The following is a 17,366-nucleotide window of genomic DNA, read 5'->3' on the forward strand; positions in this document are numbered from 1 at the left end:
ACTTGTGTGGGCTTTTGGAAAGGTATAGACTTTGTTAGTGTAATAATTTTCTGAAGGTAGCTGGACTCCCAAAACATACTTTCAACCTTAATTCTTCTTGCAATGAAGTTTTGTATGTTTCTTATATTCGTCTTTTAAAGAACACCAACAGTTTAAATCAAGTTGGTGGATAAGGTCTGCTGGAAGGGAGACCTGCTCTAGTAGATCTCATAAGGCCCACCCAAGCAAGGCTTCTCTATAGTGGGCGTCATCAAGACCCTAAAAGGTGGATGGCAGAATTGCACTTGAGCATCATACAATTTTAGCGGAGAGGAAGACTTTTTTTATGCACATGGAAAAATTAAGCACTTGAAGGTTTTTACATGCTTTAAAATGTTTTTATGTATACATTTATAAATATAAAAATGTTACAGGGCAACAATATATTTTATCCTTGTCTTTTTAATTTTTTTTATTTACACTGGGCAAATACCTGTTTTCAATAGAAATAATAAACTATTCCAGTGTGATTCCCAGTGTAATCATTGCATCTTAATTTTTCAATGCTAGGACTCTCTGATCCTTGAAAAGTCTCAAAACTGGACCTCCCAGAAAATGGACCATATTCTGATTTGCTGTGTTTGTCTTGGGGATAACAGTGAAGATGCTGATGAAATAATCCAGTGTGACAATTGTGGAATAACAGTGCATGAAGGTAATTTTGTCTCTTTATTCTATTTTATTATTGGGAAGGAAAAGAGAAAGGCAAAGCTTACTTGTTAATATAAAGAAAGTAAGCTGCCTGGTCTGACGTATGAACCCTAAAAAACTGGTGTTAGATTCTTTGTATTGCAGAAATCTCTTGCAATAGTATAAATTTCACTCTAACAGACCAAAAGTGATTTTTTTCCCCCTTAGGTAAATGTGCTTTTAGAGAAGAAAACTTCAGAGAATATGGGGCAAGCTATAAGATAGTTTTTAATGTAAATTCCATTTTGAAAATGCTAAAATGCAGGATTTATATTTCAGATCTTATTTTGGGGAATTCAGATAACATTAGGAGTACTAATGTAGTGTTTCCCAGAGCTGCCACCCCCATGTTCCTCACCCCCCATATCCCAGCATCCTCCTCACCTCCATACATTGCTGCACTCCCATTATGTCCCTATACATACCCCCCCCACACCCTCTCCTCTCCCCTTCACTGCCCCCTCTCACCCCCACCCTGCTCTTGTCCTTGGCCTCTTTCCCTCCCCCCCCCTCACCACCCCACATCTTTTCTCCTCCAGCCCACCCTCCTCCCTTCCCAGCTGGGTGATTTAGGAAAGTGTGTGGAAAAAGTCTCTCTGTATAGGAAAGTTTATGCATGCACATGTGTGTAAGAGACCGTGTCTTTGTGTAGGGAGGTGCGTGTATTGCCGCATGTGTGTATACCTATATGAATAAAATTTGCAGCCTAACTCTTTGACTTTTATCAGAGGGGTAGCTGTGTTAGTCTGAATCTGTAAAAAGCAACAGAGGGTCCTGTGGCACCTTTGAGGGTGCCACAGGACCCTCTTTGACTTTTATTCCTTTTGCTGGCTTGCGCACAAACTGATGACACAAAATATGTGTGTATTCATTTCATAACAAGTTTTTAAAAGAGACGGGGACTCTAAAAGAAACGTATGTATTTCTTAAAAAGTGAATGTTGATTAGTATAAAGTCGGTTGCTAAAGATCAACTTCTATAAAATCGACCTAATTTCGTAGTGTAAACATGCCCTAAGACTACTAAGAATCTCTATGGGGGTTCAGGGGATGGAGGTTTCTGACTTTCTCTCTCCTGCCCCTTGTTTCATGAGTTGCTGCTGAGACTTCCATCTACTCCTAATTTTCTCAGAATTTATAAACTTCTGGGTTAGTTTTATGGAGTTTTATCTCAATTTATAAGTCCAATTGATGATGTGGTGCATAGAGTTTAGAAGCTCTACAAAGATCTTAGTAGATATTATGAACTCTGTAAGGCAGGTAACTGTCATCTAGAGTGATTGCAGTCTATAATACCCAAAACCTGTAACTAATACAAATGAAAGGCTAGTTTACTAATTCACTCTTCCATGCAGTAAGTACCCTGGTTTGTTTTCATGTGTCTATGAAAAATTACAATGCAAGCCTGGAAATTTAAATCTACTGACAAACAACATTTGTGGTAGTTTTTTTTTATAGACAAAACTAAAAGTTTTTTTCCCTCTCAATTTTAGATTTAAGGAGGGAAGGAGGACTCTGTTTGTTAAATTTATAACAGTATAATTACTTTTCAAAATGTTCACTTTCAGGTGTGGATAAATCCCATTTCTTTTATAAAATCTTTAATCTGTCACTTTGGATAGATGCCTTTATGCTAGGATCTTGTAACTTACTTGTAATAACAGGGTACCCCCAACTGTGATGTCAGTTCTCCTGACATATTGATTGCAGTGTGTCTGAAGAAAACTGTCTGGTACATATCATAGCATGTGACATAGCTAGGGGTGGTGCACTTGCTAGCAATTGCCCTTGGTTTTAGTTGCTATGAATTAAATAAGTTCTACATTTGCCCAGACATCTCTCTTTCCGTCTGTTCATTTTGTTACTTTGCTGTGATCTGTATGGCAGGGAATAGACTTTTCTGTGCTAAAAAGGAGTGTACTCTTAAGAGTATTTACTGTGTAGTAAAATATCATTTAATTACTGGTATTTTGATTTTACAGTTTTCTCTGTTCTAGTGTTGGCTTTTTGTGTAGAATCTGGTTTGTGAAATCCATCGCATGCTTTCCATTCTCTGAAATTGACCTTGTCAGATTGAATTTAAACTGAAAATAGGTCAATTGGTAACTAACTATGGGGGATGGAGAAGACAGAATACTCAGATTTAATGGAAGTATTTTTAGAGAGGAATAGAAAATGATGGGTTGTGAAATACAGTAGTTGTGAACATATTGCAAATTTTTTGCAAATACTGAATTTTCATTAAAAGTTCTCATTTCATGCCAGAACATGAGCAGATGCTGTTGCTCTGTTAATATAATCATAGAATCATAGAATATCAGAGTTGGAAGGGACCTCAAGAGGTCATCTAGTCCAACCCCCTGCTCAAAGCAGGACCAATTCCCAGCTAAATCTTACGGAAACTTGTCTCCTTCCAAACAGTCGCAGCAAAGGTGGGAATCTGCCTGTCCTCACCTTATTCACCTCAGTGCGGTATGAATTTGAAAGCTCAATTGGAACTGTTACAATACTAGTGTTTTTTAAAACTTTCATAATTTTCCATTTAAAAAAAATTACAATTCTGTAGATTAAAGCCAAAAATTGAAAAAAGTCAAGGTTTTCAACATAAAACTACATATTGTCTACATTAAACAGTCTAACCGACTGCTATATGCAGTTTGTGGAAGAGTTAATGATACTATAAGAGAGGAAATAAAATGTTAACAAACTTTTGTGTGTTTAAATTCACAACCTAATATTACATACTACAGTTTTTTTCTAGTTAGTGTAGAAAACATTCAGATGTGGTGGTGGTGGTGTACTGTGTTGTTTGTAAAATGTATCACACAGCAGCTCCATGTCATCTGGTCCAGTGAGATGAAGTTATTGTATATTGGATTATAAAACTTTCCTCTGTGAATGTATTGATCTAGCTTAACAGGGGACTGTGGGGGAAAAACAAGCAAGAAAGAAGCACAATAGTTGTAGATCAACCTCCCAACACATACTTGGAGGCAATTATAGAGCGGTAGCATACTTCCAGGTTACATTCTGAAGTGATACAGCTTTTTTGCCAGATTGGGAGCATGGAGATCAACACTACAGACGGAACACAACTGCTGGGTCTGAACTTAAGTCATACCTGAGATAACAGTTGATACCAGGCCTTCAGCTGCAGTACCCTATTCTGAGAGTGGGAGAATTATGTGATTCTACCCTGAGAGAGGGCTGATAGCTTGAGGCCTGAGACCTGAGGAGGGAACACTCTAAAAGATGAGTGGGAGAGGGGTCAGAGGTGCAGTTAGTCTTGTAGCTCTGACATATTTGGTGGTGAGAGTGGGATAGTAACTAATGGTTAATACAGTGACTGTGCTTGCTTCACCCCAAGGCTTTCCATTCCCTAGATCTGGGGAAGACCCAACTTTTCAGCTGTTACTGTTTGGGATCCTAATGATCAAAAGGACACTAGCTTGGCAAAACAGTTTTCTTTTTTGAGTAGATTTCTATGGGTACTCCACTTTAGGTGTGCATGTGTCCCTGAGCCTTTGATCAGAGATTTTTTTTTTTTTTTTTTTATAGCAGTGCCTGTTCAGCCCATGCATGAGCCTATTCATCCTTGTGTCCCGTAGTGAGGACATATAGGGTTGCACAGGTGAACCACCCTGAGTTCCTTCTCAACTGCTGTTGAGCCTGAGATGGAGCATTGAGGTTACACCTCCTTAGATTTAGTTCTAGTATAGTTAGCTTAATTTGTTTTGGGGGTCCCCTTTTCTCTTAGCTTTTCCCAGCCTAGAGGCTGTTCTAGAGCATGCCAGGATCCGTAGGCTTTAAGTGGTGTCTTTCCAGTTGGGAATCTGTTCTGGTCAGTGATGAGTATTCATGGGGGCCTTCACCAATTGGGAGACACCCATATCCCCAGTAAGTGTAAGATCTGCTTTTGAAGGAGGAGCTGATCTCAGGAAAAAAACAGGGAGATCAAATTCAAATTACTGATGATGGAGCAAGCCTTAAGACAAGCTTCTGACATGGGTTTGGAGAATCTCCCCATACACTGGCTTCCAAGCACAATTAGTTCCATGTCTACCTCAGGATCCTGGTCACTGAGGGCCTTGAGGTACATAGCTGTGGTCCCACCTACCTCTAAGTCTTGGTCACCAAGAGCTTTGAGGGTTATATGAGCTTCCTCTACGTCCCTGGTATCAAGAGCTTCATGTAGCAAGACTGGGAATGCCATTAAAAGGGGCAGGAGAGTTAAGTCTCCTACAAAAAAAAAAATCTCTGTTTATCAATTTAAGCTTCTGGAGACCTTAGATCTCAAAGAGAGTTTCATTGAGGCTCCAAGTAGCTCCAGTACTGCAAGATCATCTTAGGCTTCATTTAAGATTCAGCTCGCTACTCCAGATTTGATACCGAAGTCCCCTGTGACATCAGTGACTGTGCTTGCTTCTCCACTTACTTTGTCTACTCCAGCAAACATTCTGCTTCTAAGAAATCTACTCTGAAAGTCTCTCCTGTACCTTTAGTGCTGGTTCTGCAGATTACTTTGCTGGTACAGTCTGAGACTGGATGTCAATTTTCTTCTGCCTTGGTACCAACGACAGTTTTTACAGAATTCCATCCAACTTCTGTTTGCATATCATCGGTAACCTGGGAATTTAAGTACCCAAGATGATATCTTGTTTTGAATGAACTGAAATCCCTATTTTCTGGTAATATCCAATTTTCTGCTCTGAGATTGTCTGGGTCACTGACTCAGTGCTTCTCATCAAGGCCTACGTCACCGACATCATCCATTTACAGTGAAATACCTATTGTCCTCTGGAACATGTTGATGATTCATCTGACGTGCACGTTTCTGTGCAGGAATTTCCATCTACTCTACCAGACCCCATTCTCCTGTCCATACTGAGAGAAGTTCAGCTGGGGACAGGCCATCTTGACTATCAGCCGTTTGGGATGACCAACGATGGATGCAGCTTCCTTTGCCTTATGGGCTCCCTCAGTGGCCTAATTGGGATCTCTGGGTTCTTCCTGAGTAGATGAGTTCACACCATCTACTCAGGAAGAATCAACATTTGCACCATTACATCCTTTCTCCCCCACTTTAGGTACTGCCTCTCCCAATCCAGCATGGGTGAGCATAATATCAGAAAAGTAGGTTTTGGTGGTTCCATCCATTTCACGTCCATCTTTTCCCTGTCTCTTTTCAGGGATCCATCTCACAATAAGTTTCTGAGACAGGAAGTCATCTCTAGCCTATGCTTAGGGGCCACAGAACCATTTCCAGCTTAACACAAGGAAAGGTATTCTATTACAACTACTTTCTCATTCCCAAAAAGAATAGGGGATGGAGACCAATATTGGATCTTAGATGTCTGTACACTTATGTGAAACAACAATAATTCTGGATGATGACACTTGCAGCAATAATTCCAGATTGCTTTGTGACACTTCACCTTCAGAACATGTATTTTCATGTCACAATTCACCCCTCCTCACAAGAGCTGCCTTCGCTGCATAATTGACCACTTCCAGTACCTTGTGCTTCTGTTTGGCCTTTCCTCTGCCTCAAGGCTATTCTCAAAGATCATGGCAGTGATAGCCCTAAATGAGAACATGAGCAGCTAATTGTGTTCTTTCCCTCAATGTTTGCTTCTCGGGAGCCAATTTTATCAAGAGGTATGGTTGGCAGTTCAAACGACAAGCTTCTTATTCCACAGATTAGGCGTCTAACTAAATCTTGAAGTCCACTTTGACACCAGTACAGTGGACAGTTTTCCATGGGGCTTCTTTGGATGCAGTGGTAGAAAGGGCTTACCTACCTACTGACAGATTTCTCACCCTAAAGAATCTCATCTGAAGTATTCAGCTCAGCCCTCAACTCTCTGTAAGGAACTGTCACCAACTATTGGGGCACATGACGGTTTGTGTTTTTGTAACCCAAAATGCCAAGTTTCCTCTTTTAATGGCTCTGGGGATGGTTCAGGATAGTCCATATACCGAACAAGTGGAGTCTGGACAAGAGGGTGTCTGTACCCATCTGGCTTCTACAGTCAGTCAACTGATGGAAGGATCTTTTCAAGGTCTGTGCAGGAGTCCTATTTATTGAATATCCCCTTACTCTTGTGATAACATCAGATATTTCCCTTTTGGGGAAATAGGGCCTCAGGATCCAGGGCAAACGATCATCCCAAGAGCAGCTTTTCCACATTACCCGTCTAGACTTGAGAGCAGTCAGAAATGCTTGCCTCCATTTCCTTCCTCTGATCAGAACCAAATCAGTCAGGTTCATAACAGACAACATGGCCTGCATGTTTGATATCCATTGTCAGGGAGGGGCATGTTCCCACTCCCTCTATGTCAAAGCAGTAAAACTCTGAAATTGGTGCATAGCCCACAAAGTAGTCATCTCAGTGTCTTACCTTCCTTTTATTCAGAACATCATAGCCAATGACCTCAGCAGTCACTTATCCCCAAATTACAAATGAGGACTCTTTAGTCTAGTTCCCAACAACATATTCTTAACTTTAGGATTTCCTGAGATAGACCTCTTTGACTGCCACCAGCACAAGGTGCAAGAAATTTTTCTCAAGAGGGGGACTAGACCCTTAATCACTGGGGGGATGCCTTCCTCATCTTGTGGATGGGAGGTCTTCTTTATGCATATGCACCAACACCGGTTCTTTTTGAAAGTACTGAACAAAATCAAACAAAACGCCACGATCATTTTATTTGTACTGAACTGATAGAGACAAGTTTGGTCTCCTTGCCTCATTTGACATGCTTATCGTCCACCGACAAGACTTCTAACTAGCTGCCATCTGTTGTCTCCGCATGCTGGAGAGATGCTTCACCCCAGTCTGGAAGTTCTGGTGTGGTTCCTAGATGGTTCTCAGGGATAGAGACTTCTTGTGCAGCAGAAGTGCATTATATATTAAACAGGAGAAAGACGTATGTCAGAAATACTTATCTTCTGAACTTGAAGAGATTTCACTACTGATGCACCCGTTGAAAGTCTCTCCTGCTCACTGTTCTGTTCCTACAATCCTTGACTACGTGTTGGAATTAAAGACCTCCGGTCTCTCTGAGTTCCATCGAGGTTCATTTGGTAGCTATTACAGCCTTCCACTTGTCTGTGGAGGGTTTTTTGATCTTTGCTTATCCGACAACTTCAAGATTTCTCAGAGGACCAAGGAATCTTTTGCCTCAGATTAGAGAACCTACTCCAGTATGGGACTTGAACCAGGTTCTTCATCACCTTACAAAACACCTCTTTAAGCCAGTAGATACATGTTTTGTTGCTTCATTCATCCATGAAAACAGCTTTTTTAGTGGCCATCACTACAGCCTGGAGGAACGGAGAACAGGGAGCTTTAATGGCAGACCCTCCTTTTTATGGTGTTTTTCAAGGAAAAGGTATTGTTACAGTCACATCCCAAGTTTCTACTTTAGTTGTCACCTCAATTTCCTATTAATCAGTCCATTCATCTCCTAGTTGTTTTCCCCAAACTGCATCAAACTATACAAGAAGCTGCCTTCCATACCTGAGATGTCAGAAGGCTATTAGCCTTCTATCTGGATAAAGCCAAACCATTTCAAAAGTCTTCTAGACTCTTTGTTTCAATTGCAGACCTATCCAAGAGATCTGCCATCTTCACCTAGATGGATCCTGGAGGGTATTATTGGATGTTATGATTCTGCTGACATTCAACCTCCTAGAGTAGTAGCTTCTTCTGCAAGATCATAGTCTTAGTTTTTGGCATTACTCAAAGATGTTCCAGTTACTGAAATCTGTAGAGCTGCAGCTTGGACCTCTCTTTCTTCTCCAACCATTATGCTCTGGTTCATGCCTCCAGATCAGATGTTGCGGTTGTCAGTGCAGTTCATTCTTCAGTATTGGAATCTGTCCTCAAAGTTCTCCCGAAGAGAATCACCCATAGGGAGGCTATTCAAAGAAGGAGATGTTATTTATCTTGTGCAGTAACTGGAGTTCTTCTAGGTGTGTCCCTATGGGTGCTCCACTACCTGCCCTCCTTCCCCTCTGCTTTGGAATTTTCTTTGGGACTCTGTGGTAGAGAAGGAACTGAGGGCATTCAACCACAACCCTATATATCCTTGCTGCACAGCATCTGGGTATGTAGAGCACATGCCCAGGTCAAACCAGCACTGCTACCAAAAATCTGCAATCAAAAGTGGAGGGGCATATTCACATCTGAAATAGAGTGGGACACCTCTTGGAAAAACTCCAATTATTGTATAATGTGAATAACTTCTCTGTCTCTTCGTTTGGAGCCTAGAAGTGTGCCATTGTCGTGTAAATAGCCTCTTAGTGTGCGTTAATTTTCCTGCTTGTTTTTCCCCACAGTTCCTTATTCACATAATAAAGCCTGACCAATACATTAATCACACAGGAAAGTCTTATAACCCAATTTTACAATAGCGTCACCTCACTGACCAGGTCACATACAGTGTTAATAAAATTATTATATCTCAGTATTCTTAAATTACTATATAGTAGTTACATGTCCTCCACTGTTGTCTATCCTCCTTTCTAAGAGGTAAATAAATAAATTACGCTTTTATGTTAATAGAGATTTAACAGCAGAAAATGTTCTCAATTTTTGGGAGTAGTAGGTTATACATTTTCCTCTTCTGACTAATTTTAGGACTCTAAATCTGGGTCTTTATGTGATTGTCTACTACAGCTAGAATAGTTACTCTGTAATGATACTGGTGCACATCATCTCAAAGTTCTGTTTCTAGTGACAGACTGGAGCAGCCTTGTGAGATAAATATTTTAAGCGTTAGTACCGAGTTTGCACAAAGCCTATTTTTTTTTTTCTTATCAAGAACCTTGTCCTCACATAGGGATGGATTCTAGTACATTAAGCCTATTTGTAAGCCTGCAATAGAAAACTCCTTTATAATCTTTCTGTTGTAAAGATGAACTGGTGAGTCTTTGGCCTGGCTGCCAAAATGTTACATGCAACTGGATTAACTAAAAATGTAGTATATAGAACTGGAAGCCAGTTTTTCCACGAGTGTTAATTGGATGGGACTTAATTGCAGTTAGTTATTTCAGCTTGTATGATGTCTAATAAAGCTATTCCCCCCCCCCCCCAAATGGCAAGGTTCGATTATAAAATGTTATGCACCGTTTTATATGTTTAATTAAAGGTGTATTTGGCTGGTAAAATTAGATTGACTATTAGCAATTAGTGTTACTACTAGTGGTGGGAAGAGGAGAGAAGCAGAAACAGTATTTGGAGGAGAAATTTTGAAAGATGATTGTGTGGTTGTGAAGTTACAAAAACTTGTCTTTAAGCATCATAATTTATAATGTGAATCAAATACTTCAGCTTAGCTGTGCAGTTTTACAGGGTTTTTAGTTTCTTTGATTTAAAAAAAAAAATGAAATTGCACTCTTACTATAGCAAATTGACACATCTGCCATCTTACCTCCAGATCTTTTAATTGCATTTTTCTATTCTGTTCCCTCTCTGTATCTTTGTTTTCATAGTTTTTTGCCCTCTTTAGGTGCTCGTAGGTCTCTTCCTTATATATTGGTACATTTGTTCTGAGAGTTGCCAGTGTGGATTTTTTTCAGGTTGATATGGTGATATAAGCAATGAAGATTCCTATTTTGGTTCTTTAAGTTAGTGTTAACCAGTTTCCTTCATAAATATTTTTTTGTGATATGTCACTTCTGTTCCAAGTTTCCACTTGATTGTTTTGAAGTCTTCTAAAGTGGGTTGCTGTGTACACATTCCTGGTAGATCCAGTTGCCAACGCTTCTTTTGATTCATTATATTTAAGATAGAAAGCTAATATAGTGAGGTCACCTGATTCTTGACCCACCTTTTTATTTCTAGAAATTTCAAGTGATATCTTTAGTTTCAGTCTACTTAAAGTATTTTTAGTTATAAAATTGTCACTTCTGAACAATAATAATAATTCTGTGTAGACCTGTGCTGATTTTTCTTGATCTTTCAGTGACTTCTCCAAAAGAGTAGTTTTTAAGGAACTTAGTTTAATTATCTTTCTGTATCCCCTGTTGGTGGTATCAACGCCACAAATATTTTTTTGTCATATATTATATATTGAACTTCAGAGCTACGTCTTAAGTGAGTACAAGTATAAGGTATTAAAGTTACAAACCGTTACAAGAAAAATAAAATGCTTTCTAGTAGCCAAAACTCAACAAGCTAGACTTGGTTCAAAGTAAAAATCCCTACCGCATATTTCCAGCAACACGGCTGACCAAATTCTAAGGTTAGAATTTCCCCCCACAAAGTCAGAGAGCTGGTTCCTTTGTAATCTTACATGGAAGTGTGGGTAGGGGAAGGGAGAGGAGAGAGATGCCTTGTGGTGTTCTTTGCAAATCACTTTTATAGTCCAATCACCCTTTGAATAAACTCTGTTTGAGGATTAGCCTTCAAACAGGAAAGAAAGCCACGTGGAGTCTGTGGTAAAGGTGCCACCATGCTTTCTTCTCCCCTATGTATGCAGATTTGTGTTGTCTCCTGCCATTTCACCCTTTTGCTGTCTCAAGAGCCCTGTTTATTACTTGTATGTAGGGCCCTACCAAATGCACAGCATGAAAACCACGGACTGCGAGAGTAGACCTTCCCTCGTGAAATCTAGCTATTGGAGGGGAGGTGCAGAGCTGGGGGTGCCCCAGCTGGGAGTTCCTACTATTCACTGGGTTCCAGTTGCTAGTCTGTTGAGCTGGGGAGGGACAGGACTTCCTCTTCCCTGCATTGCTGTTCTGTGGGGGAGAAAGAGGGAGGGAGATCAGACTCATCTCTGGGTACCTCCCCTGGCTGCAGGAAGCTCTGTGATGGCTGCCTTCAGAGTCCAGCTCTGAAGGCAGCGCAGAAGTGAGGGTGACCACTTTGTGACCTCCTCTCTCTCTCCCCCCCCCGCCAACAGTTACAACACTGTAAAATTTCAGACCTAAACATCTGAAAACCTGAAATTTACCAATTTAAAAGCCCTCTGGCCGTAAAATTGATCAAAATGGATCTGAATTTAGTAGGGCTCTACTTGTATGTAGATTGAGTTAGTTGTACATTTCTTTGTTGATGATAGACCTGTTTGACAACTTTTGCCTAGTCAGGGTTGTGTGGGTTTGAACATGTGCTAACATCATCATGGGGGGGGAATTCATAACTTTACACATAATGTTGCTGCATACACTTCAGCATGATATCATTGAACAGCTAGTTATTAGTTTTCAAATGATAGCTCACAAGGTATATTTTGTACAGAGATTATTACAGTAGCGTGTAGGGGTGCTCTTGGTCACAAACCTAGAAACCCCAAACTGAGTCCAGTTCAATTCCCATGTATGTTAAACTTTGAGAAGAGCCTTCTGTTTTTTTTGTGGCAAGGGGGACCCCAAGGCTGTTGACTAGGTTCTGAAATACCTGAAGCATGTATTTGCAGTTACCTATCCCTAATCTTCTTGCAAATAAGAAGATACTGAGATTGTCCCCAAGACTGGCCTGTCCAGTGCGGGGAAGTATTGCCCACTCCAACATGGAGCTGCATCTTTTGAAATTGACACATGACACCAAGTATCCCGTGGGCACAGCTTTATCAAAATAATAATGGCCTTCAAACTGAAATTCAAACAAGTTAAAGCACCTGGGATACCCTGGAAGCAATCTGAATGCAGACCTCATGTTGCATTTTGCCAACATCACCCTAGGACTACACTCCTTAAGCATGGCTACCCGCAGCATCAAATAAGGACTGTCTCACTGAATACAGCTGGAGGGCAATATAATCACTTTACTGTTGAGCTCCAGGGATTGAACAGGTGATGGAAAGTCTATGTTCCCTCCCCTTGCCGCCATTGCTACCACATTTAGAAGAGATGTGAAATTTTGGTATTGGAATGTATGAGAAGGGACCTGCCACCTCCAAGGTGCGCTCTCCCTTTTCTTTATCTTCGAAGCCTTTAGTGGACTTTTTTGTCCACAAGTGGCATCTCATGCCTTCATATGGGATTTGAAAACCAGCTGAAAATCCATTCCATAAATAAGCTTTTTTGCTAGAGTAGTTCAATAACAAATTTCGTAACTCTGTAGGTTAATTGGAGAAGGAGCCTTTTTCATGGTTGCCTTTCCATGTAGCATCTCCTGAAGAACTGGGACCTTGCAGACCCCCCCCCCCCCCCCTTTTCTACAGCCCTGCAGGAACTATCCTTGACTTACCTACCAGGAGAGTGTGCTATGCTGACTCCAGCACATCTCACAGCAATGGTTGTGAAAACGTTTCCTATCATTAATCCAAAGTACCCATTGGCTTTTATATCCGTGTTTTTAAAAAGAAGATTTTGGAACTGGCAATCTGCTTTTTGTGAATGGCATCTGGGCGGGGTGCTAAGGGTCATACATACAACCAAAGTTCTGTTTTACCCCATGGTAAATCTGGTTCCCCTGCTGCCTTCTTTCTTAATTCCGTGTAATACCTGAACCATGCTACCTCACCATAGTAGCATAAGCCCTCCTACTAAGTCCTTGTACTGGAAGAAGGAAATACACCTCTCGGGGCTCCTAACACTAATTATACTCACATAAATGTGTAAGGATACAGACCAGTTCAAGAGTTTGAGTCACCTTAATGCTGCAGGGTTTGTCCTCAAAATTTTTTATGCTATTTACTCCCTCCTCCGTCTGCTCTTCCCTGAACAGCAAGGTAAATACATCCACACATTCCCTTTCCAACCTTTTCCTTAACCCCTTTAGACAGATGATTCCCAAGTGGGCAGTTGGATCCCACATAAGCTCTAGTGGCATTAACTGCTGTGTTTCCTGCCTGTTTTGTTAGGAATGTTGCCACCTGGTGAAGGGGGAGGAGGGGCTCCCTAATTGCTCAATTTTCCTTTGTGGTACATGACTTTCACCCCTAACCTGTGAGTGTCGCCACTCCTCTGAGAGGGGACTATTTTGCCAATCTCTGGGCCACCAATGCCAGTTATCTTACTAGGTCACCCCATGCCCCTTTGGGGAGGGGGGAAGTCCAAGGGATAAGCACTCTGAGCCACCACCCTTTTCCCCCGAGCACCGAAGTTTGCGATCCCCTCTATTAGTATGTGCGGGCTACGGGAGAATACACCGTCGCATCCTGAGGATACCTGCTGGACTCTTGGCAGGTTATGGGAATGAGGCCCCGGGCTGCTCACCCACTTCTCATCATCCTCAATAAGGCTTGGACCTTTACTTTCTGCAAACTCAGAGCCTGAATTCATTATTTGGGCCTCCTGTATGAGGGTTCAGGATCCCATCCAGGAGGAGTGCAATCCTGTGACTCAGCACCATCTACACAGTGAACTGTCCCTGCTGAGGTCCCGGCTGTTACCCAGCTGCAATCCTCCGTTTGTGACTTTCCTTCTGCAGTTGTTGCAGGCCATGGATTCTCATTTGAGCTCTTTTCCTGGGAAGACTGAGCACATTTTCACTCTAGGGATTGTGCTTCCAAGCCCACTGTTCCCTGGCAAGGCTGCCCAAATAACACTTACCCACCTCTGAAGCCACAACTCTCAGAGCCTCTGTTAGGGCAGGATTGGTTCCTTGCCTGCAGGAGGGAACCGCTGCTGCCTATGCCCCGACGCTTACTGCCTCACCTTGGTGGGAAGGAATGGGGTGGAAGGGACTGGGTGCTCTACCTGGCTCCCTCAGGGCGGCTCCTGGAGCAGGAGCCTGCTGGCCCTACCTGTGGCCAAGATCCTGGGAGCCCTCCTCTTCCCCCACCAGAGCTGGACATGGGGTGGGAGGGGATGCAGCCAGAGAGAAGGAGCAGTGCACTCCCGCAGCAGCCACAGTACTCCAGTGGCATCTCCTTATGGGGGAGTGTAGAGAGAAGGTAACAGACCCAGCTCCGACAGGGCTGCTTGGGAACACTTGCCTGCCCTCCCCCTAGCTGCTGTAGTGGCACCCTGTGATCCCCTCCCCTCTCCCTGGACAGTAGTGGGAGAGGTGTGGGCTGATCCAAAAGACCTTGCCCTGGAAGGGCCACTAAGCCCTTCCCAGCCACTGTAGAGGTGCCATGTGAGCCTCAGCCAATCTCCCCCATCCCTGCAGGTAGCGACCAGGAAGAGTGATTTTTTTCCCTAGAGCTGGGCAGCCTAGGAACACAGAACAAAGGCCATTCCCAGCCATTGAAGCAGTACCACGTCACCACGTGCCCCCTCCTCCCTCGGAGCAGTATGGAGAGGTGTGGCAACAAACATGGCTCCAAGGAGGGTCACTCCCAGCCTCTGTAGCAGTGCCATGTGGCTATTGGACTCCTCCCCCCACAAGTGGGTGGTGGGATAGGGCGAGGCCCCAGTTGCAGGCCTGAGTGGGGCTATACCGCTTCAGATCCCAGCTTCCCCATGTAACTCTCAGCCAACCCCCTTCGAGCAGGGAGGGGATGGAAAGCATTGACTTCCTCCCTAAGGAGGCTCCTGCCCTGATAACAGGCAGAGCCCCTATGCTGGGATGGGGGCAGAGGTATAACTGCCTGCAGTGAGACAGGACTGACTCCCTCCCATTGGGACAGATCCACTGCTCATGGGGAAAAGGGCCCCAGAATCAGAGGATGGCTGGTAAGGAATATTGAGGACTGCTGTTGCTGGTGGAACCTAGTTAGTTAACCCTTTCTCTGCTGTAAGAGATCTGAAAGATGGTCCCCATGGCTCTTGAACTGGGCTAATCCTGAGAGCTCGGAATGCTGGCCAGTTAGCACCCCCTCCCCTAGAGGGTTGCTAATTTTGGTTGGATGTATTCCTGGACGTTTCATCATATGACACAGTCTTTAATTCCTGGAGAGTTGGCAACCCTATAGCTGGACAATGGGTGCAAGAGACTCCCGAGGGAAGCGCTACCTATTGTCGCTTGGTGAGTGTCTCCCTTCCTTGTTACTGGGACTGGCCCCCTTTCAACACTGGTCCTGTCAAGTTCCCCCACCCATTGATGTGGGTGGATGGCATTTCTGCGTCTTCATAGTAAACAGTGTCCTAGATATAGAGTCATAATAATATCCGCAGAACAGATATTCTGTATTGTATAGTTCCATCCCTGCTGTGTAGCTTTATTTGCCTGAGTGTACACACAAGTCTCTGGCTGAAATGTATTTCTGAGAGTTGACTTCCCTTCATTTTCCTCTGTTGTGGACAAGATTCTTTCAGTGTATTTATCAGCAGTGATTAATGATAACCTAGTGCATTCTCTCTCAGTAACAGCTGCCCTCTTACCGATTACATCAATATTCTGCAGAGCTTTTGCAAGATGTAGTTAACAAAAAGGTTGAACGCCTCCTTGTGGCTAATATATTTATTTTAAAATTACCAAGGCTGTCACTGAGTTCAGCTTATGTTAAGAAAATATGTCTGGCTCAGGAAACATGAACAAATGTGTGATGTAATTACTTGGCAGAGGGAGTTAAATTTACATTGTTACATAAATGAAGTTTGGCCAGCACATGATGAAGAAAATAATTATTAGAAATGCATTCGTAATGCTAGAAAGAGTTAGCATAAGTACCCCAGGCACATGACTTTATTACCAAATTTAATTAGGCAACATCTCTCAGTCAAAACAAGATGATATCGAGGAGGTTAAAATGTTAATTTATTAGTAGATTGATAAGCAAATTTGTTAGTAAAGGAAATCTGATAACTAGATGCCACTGCTGAAAAAGCATTAAATGTTTGAAAGAAACTGATTGTCATCAATCCATATGGTAAAATATGCCACCCCTGAATACCGTTGAGTAATTTTGAATAATCAAATTTGAGGAAATCACAGTCTGCTCAGGGGTATTCTACAGGCAGAAAGAGGTTACATTCATCAACTCTAGTAAACAATTTATACTGGGCTGTACTGCATTCTGTATATTAAAGTTATTGCCCAGACATAACCTCCAATGTCATTTACTGGATTAATATATTAAAACTACTTTTTTTTTTTAAAGCATTTTATTTGTTGATTTTTTTTTTGAATTTTTATTTAAAGCTGGTATCACACTAAATAAAAAAGTAGTATAATTTAATGTACGGTATCAGTAATAAATGTTTTTAGCTATGGTAGCGGATATATTAACACACCTCTAGTATATTGTCTCATATTTTTTAATCTTACTGATGAGTGTTGCATGGGAATGGAAGACTAATATTTTTTTAAAATTTCTGTTATGTTGTTGCTTAATTTCCTGAAGTTAGTTTTAGTTTACTATGGAAAATTCTAATTCTGTCACTAGAGGAGTTAAAGCATTGTTACTATTTTATGCTAGTCAATGGATAATGAACCAAACCAACAAATCGTATTGCCATATAATTGCAGAATTCAGTAGTTTAACTGCTCTGCAAACAAAAATATTAACTGATCCATCTTACTTGAAAAGTAGCCGAATTTAATTTTTAATAAGTCCTCTGCTGTTTATTGCATTATTATAATGCAAAATATAGTTGCCTGCTGAGCAATAGGTGAATTTTCAGAGATTGAGACGTCATATAGAAATATCGTATTGCCTTGAATATTTCTTGCCGGAACAAAATGTAATTGCTAGTGGCAATAACAACACTTTTGTTTTTGCAGAAAAATTAAGTAGCAATTTCCTGAACTGCTTTTTGCTAATTTAAAATATATTATTTTAAAGTAGAGCTACATA

At 41.7% G+C, this 17,366-nt stretch overlaps 1 protein-coding gene across 16 annotated transcripts in view; it reads left to right on the top strand.

Annotated features, from left to right (window-relative positions):
• The window catches only part of PHF14 (PHD finger protein 14), a 267,127-nt gene that overhangs the window by 17,336 nt on the left and 232,425 nt on the right, over positions 1-17,366 (top strand). For all 16 annotated transcript variants that reach the window (XR_010598265.1, XR_010598266.1, XR_010598263.1 and 13 more), the window contains exon 4: positions 550-694. Coding sequence is in view for 11 of the 16 variants with exons in the window: in XM_065583162.1 (XP_065439234.1) it covers positions 550-694 (145 nt within the window). In the remaining 5 variants the exon portion in view is untranslated. The remainder of the gene's footprint in view (positions 1-549; positions 695-17,366) is intronic.

Source organism: Chrysemys picta, chromosome 2 (assembly GCF_011386835.1).
Source record: "Chrysemys picta bellii isolate R12L10 chromosome 2, ASM1138683v2, whole genome shotgun sequence".
NCBI lineage: Eukaryota > Metazoa > Chordata > Testudines > Emydidae > Chrysemys > Chrysemys picta.